Below are 4,862 nucleotides of genomic sequence, written 5' to 3'. Positions count from 1 at the left end.
CACCTATATGAGATGAAATAAGAATGATAAATGATATAAATGTATACATTATTATAATAGGGTCATGTGCAAAAACACACCCCCTGTAGTATGTTTACAGTGCATATTATCCCTTCTGTGCAAAAAACACCCCTAAGTCCTTTTTATAAAAATTGGACTAAAATGCCCTTAACAGCACACACACACACACACATATACATATATATATATATATATATATATATATATATATATATTTGTGAAATGACTAAAAAGGGTTGCCATAGAGAGGGAAGGGAAGACCGGAGAAGACCAAATATATATAATCGCTGGTCCGTCACCGCCTTTAATATATTAAGATCTTCATTAATATATTATACATATATAGAAGACCTTCATTAATCAAAATTTGATTTTCAGTATGATCCGCGATCCTCCTCTTTGATTCTTTCAAAGTTAAGATATTTTTACCACAGTTATTTTTGTATTTTTGTATACATGACATACTTGTATAACACTTGTATTTTCACTCACTCTTATATATATATATATATGTATATATATATATATATATATATATATATATGCATCATCCGTAATCTAATTGACACGGTTCACATAATTCAAAGACAAAAATACATGGAGTAATTTTCTTGCTGAAAAAATAAAATAAATCCTTTTTCGAATTATTCAAAGACACTAGCCTGACTGTAACATGATCTTAAACTTTGTTTCTTCAAGGAAAAAAAGATTTCAAACTAGACATAAATTATCAATCAAGTACAGAATACTAGTAAACCATACATGATAATCTTGATTGGTTATCTATCAAGTCCCACCAATATTTGCCAGAAAGGAGACCTTAATTTTTTTGAGTCTAACCAAGGCTTCTTTCATGTTGATCCTTTCTTCAGGTGAATCATTTGAACATTCCATGGCTAAACCCAAGATAGATGATACATATTGCTCCTTCACAGAGAAATGTTCTTCTCTTCCCATCAAATTAGAGTCCACAACTGCAATTATTGAACTATCCAACGCATCATTCACCCAACGCTTCAAGCTCATCTCCCCAGCAAACATTTCTTCCGTCGGCTTCTTCCTTGTGAATGTTTCCATCAACATGACACCGTAACTGTAGACATCGCCCCTTGTAGATACTATTCCTCCCATTCCATACTCTATGCATGACATGAATATTTATTACGAAATCAAACACTAGAAAATAACTTTAGCATGGAAACAGAAAAATTCATGTTTGAAAAGAAACATGAATTCTTCAGCATGAACTACATTAAATAACAAAAATTGAACATCACCTGGTGCCATATACCCAATTGTTGCCAAGGTCTTGGTTTGTACCATAAGATCCCCTTCACCTAAGAGTTTTGCAATCCCAAAATCAGCAACATGTGCAACCATGTCTTCATCAAGGAGGACATTGTTAGGCTTCAAATCGCAATGAATAATGGGTGTTGTATGACCATGATGTAGATACTCCAAGGCCGATGCAACATCTATCATGACATTTAATCGTTGCAGGATATCTAAACAATAGTTGTGAGAATACAACCACTTCTCGAGACTCCCATTAGGCATGTACTCTAGTACTAAGGCTTTGAAATCCAGGTTAGTGCAACTGCTGATGATTTTCATTAGATTCCGATGGCGAATGTTGCGCATTACTTCACATTCGACCTCAAAACTCCTGAAAGCTCGTTCTAGTTGCGAATTGAAAACCTTTATTGTAACACTCATCCCATCCAAAAGTGTCCCTTTATATACTGAACCAAAACTCCCCATGCCGATTAGGTTGGTTTCACTAAATGCTTCTGTTGCTCGTTGAAGTTCTAGATACGAAATCCTTCTCCATACATGAGGCGACGAATCTCCATGGGTTTGGAATTTGATTTTTTTGTTTCGTCGTCTTATTAACACAAATATGATCAGGGCCACAACAAGAATTCCTAATGCAATAGGGGGGAAAATATATCTCAACAACGGTATAATTTTTGATCTCGATCTTTGGTTGGTTTTGCACGGGGGGACTTACAATCGAGGAACTCCACAAAGTGCATCATTATACGAAAATGATTTGGCTGTAAAGTTGACAAAATGTCCTCCACTAGGAATTTCCCCTTGCAGTCTATTAAAAGACACGTTGAAATATTGGAGGTACCTGAGTGACTCCAAGGACTTGGGAATAACTCCAAACAAGTTGTTACTGGAAAGATCTAAGGATTCTAAGCTTATCAAGTTGCCAAGTGATTGAGGAACAGGTCCTTGCATTTGATTGTGGGCCAATGAAAGAAAAACTAATGACTGAGCTCCTCCGATGGTATTTGGGATTGTACCTGATAAGTGATTCCATGGCAAATCTAGACCTGTTATGACCTTCAAATTTCCGATATCTAATGGTAGATGACCTTCCAGAAAGTTTGAGGATAGGTTTAGACCCACTAGATCTTCAAGGCTCCACAAGTTTGACGGTATCATGGAAGTCAAATTGTTGGAGTCAAGATAGAGAAATCTTAGAGATTTAAGCTCCCCCAAGCATGACGGAATTGGACCATAGAGCATGTTGTTACTTACAAATAAGTCCCCCAATTTCCTTAGCCGACAAAGATCACCTGGGATGCATCCTTGAAGTCTATTGTTTTGAAGATACAAACGTTGGAGATTTTGCAATCTTTCTATTGTTTTTGGGATAGGTCCAGTCAACTGGTTGCTTTGTAAGTCTATGTAATTCAAGCTGCTCAAATTCCCGATTACATTGGGGATGTTGCCCTTAATTTTGCATTGAAATGCGTCAAACACTTGCAGTGTACTAGACAAATTCCCAAATGAAACTGGAAGTACGCCATTTAGTGGATTTAATGTTATGCTCAATATCTTTAATTGTCTGCAATTCGTTAAAGAAAAGAAAAATCTCAACTCCGAAGTAGAAAATTCCTTGGTCAGACTATTTTTTTGAAGTTCGAGCTGCCGCAAGAGTCTTAAACTACCGAGCGTATTGGGTATAGATCCAGTGAATGAGTTTCTGGTCATGGCAATGAAGGTAAGCCTAGAAGCATTAGAGATAGAGCTCGGAATTATTCCGCTGAGTTTATTGCCGTTTAAACAAATCTCTTTAAGTTTTGGAAGCCAAAACCCCATGTCTGAAGGAAGCTTGCCTGAGAAGTGATTATTTCCCAGGTCGAGGTGTTCCATTGTTGACACATTGAATATTTTGAATGGAATGGTTCCACTTAAGCTGTTTTCATAGACACTCAACCAATTGAGATTAAGGTTACCAATCTCACCTGGTAAAGTACCTGCCATTCACAACATCGACCCCTGGTATTATTTTTCATCAATCTTTTACACACGGTAGTTAACAAAAATAACAGTAACATTATAAATCAAGATAGACATTTATTCATGGGATCAAGTGAATATAACTGAATTACGAAAGAATACTAACCACAAAGATTGGAAGAACTCCCTCTCTCTCTATATGTATAGTTATCATTTTATTATGCTTGTATTAACTATTCTCAAATATGCTATTTACGAGTCTATATCTATATATATATATATATATATATATATATATATATGCAGTTGGGCCCACATGCCCCTGACCAGCCTTAGTAATTTTTTTAAAAAAATTAATTTCTAAAATTATCTTCTAAATTTTTCTTTTCTTTTTCTTTTACTCTTAATATTCTTTTGATTTCCATAATAAAAAAATTTTTTTAAAAAAAAGTTTAAATTTTCCTTCTTTGCTTAGAACATTTTTGTTTTTTTCCCCTTACTTCTTAATATTCTTATTTTTGCTCTTAAGAATGATGTATATAGTATGTAATTTTATTTTTTTTGGTTCTTTTAGTTCTTTTTTATGGTTCCGGGGCTTTTCTTTTTTGGGGGTGGGGGTGGAGAGGTAAGAAAAATGACAACTTAAAAAGGAAAAAAAAAATTATAATTTAATTTAACAAAGAAAGTTTAACTTTTTTTTAAGGAATTTAAAGAGTAAATGAGAAAAAAAAAAAAAAAAAAAAAAAAACTAGAAAATTAAGAGATAGAAAGAAAAAAACAAAAATACCATATGTATAGTGAGCAGGGCTGGGGCAAGTCCCCCTCACCATACACTAGCTCCGCCCCTGGTTCTAGAGTGAAATTTGCACCCATTGTCAACTTTTTGATTTGCCAAAATTTTTCTACGTGACTGATGCATCCTTTTTTTGCTTTTAAGTTTTCTCATTTATTCTTATTTGTTCTTTTCCCATCTACATTAGGAAAAATTATATATTACAACAGTTGCAACGCTGACGTGGAGCAACCAACGATCACAAACAATCCACCAAAGTAAATGAATTAACTTTTGGTTGTACTGTAGGTCCATTTTGCTTTGGTGAATTGTTTATGACCGTCGGTTGTACCACGTCTGCGTTGCAACTGTTGTAACGTATACTTTCACCTAAGTTAGAATCTTCTCTTTTCTTCTTGATGTTAAGGGAAAAAGTAACTATTTAGTCGAACATGGCTTTAATTAAAATCTATTGCTCTTCAAAGCTGCAATGGAATGAAATTTTTCGCGCAACTTTTGAGTTTTGAATTGAAGAAAACAATTAAAGGATGCATATTCAAAGAAGTTCTGGCATCGATTTGGCTGGCGCCTTTGGGTATTATTAAAATAAGAAGGATTCTTTACCTTGTAATTGTTAGGAATTATAGCTCATATTTCTATTAGAATTAGGATTCTATTATAGAGTTATTTTGTTATGATAATTACTTGTAGAGACAAGTCTTGGACTCTAAGAAGTTGTAATCCTTGTCCACCAATAAAATGGTTGTGGGTCGACTCTATAAATAGAAATCTAAGTATGAATAGGGAGAGTTAT

At 34.3% G+C, this 4,862-nt stretch overlaps 2 protein-coding genes across 2 annotated transcripts; both read right to left on the bottom strand.

Annotated features, from left to right (window-relative positions):
* Positions 1–807: 807 nt before the first annotated feature.
* LOC132296369 (probable LRR receptor-like serine/threonine-protein kinase At3g47570) lies at positions 808–1,796 on the bottom strand. The gene is made up of 2 exons (XM_059794581.1): positions 1,299–1,796; positions 808–1,160 (listed from the first exon to the last, which is right to left on the bottom strand). Exons 1-2 carry the CDS (start codon positions 1,780–1,782, stop codon positions 808–810), a joined length of 837 nt encoding a protein of 278 aa, XP_059650564.1. The 5' UTR covers positions 1,783–1,796.
* Positions 1,797–2,028: 232 nt separating this feature from the next.
* LOC132296368 (LRR receptor-like serine/threonine-protein kinase EFR) lies at positions 2,029–3,300 on the bottom strand. The gene has a single exon (XM_059794580.1). The coding sequence runs from the start codon at positions 3,298–3,300 to the stop codon at positions 2,029–2,031; it is 1,272 nt and encodes a 423-aa protein (XP_059650563.1).
* Between the last annotated feature and the right edge of the window lie 1,562 nt (positions 3,301–4,862).

The sequence above is a fragment of the Cornus florida genome, unplaced genomic scaffold, assembly GCF_030987335.1.
Source record: "Cornus florida cultivar Cherokee Brave unplaced genomic scaffold, ASM3098733v1 CherokeeBrave_3.0.0_Hap2_Chr02, whole genome shotgun sequence".
Lineage (NCBI taxonomy): Eukaryota > Viridiplantae > Streptophyta > Magnoliopsida > Cornales > Cornaceae > Cornus > Cornus florida.
This window is presented reverse-complemented; position numbering and strand designations above follow the sequence as displayed.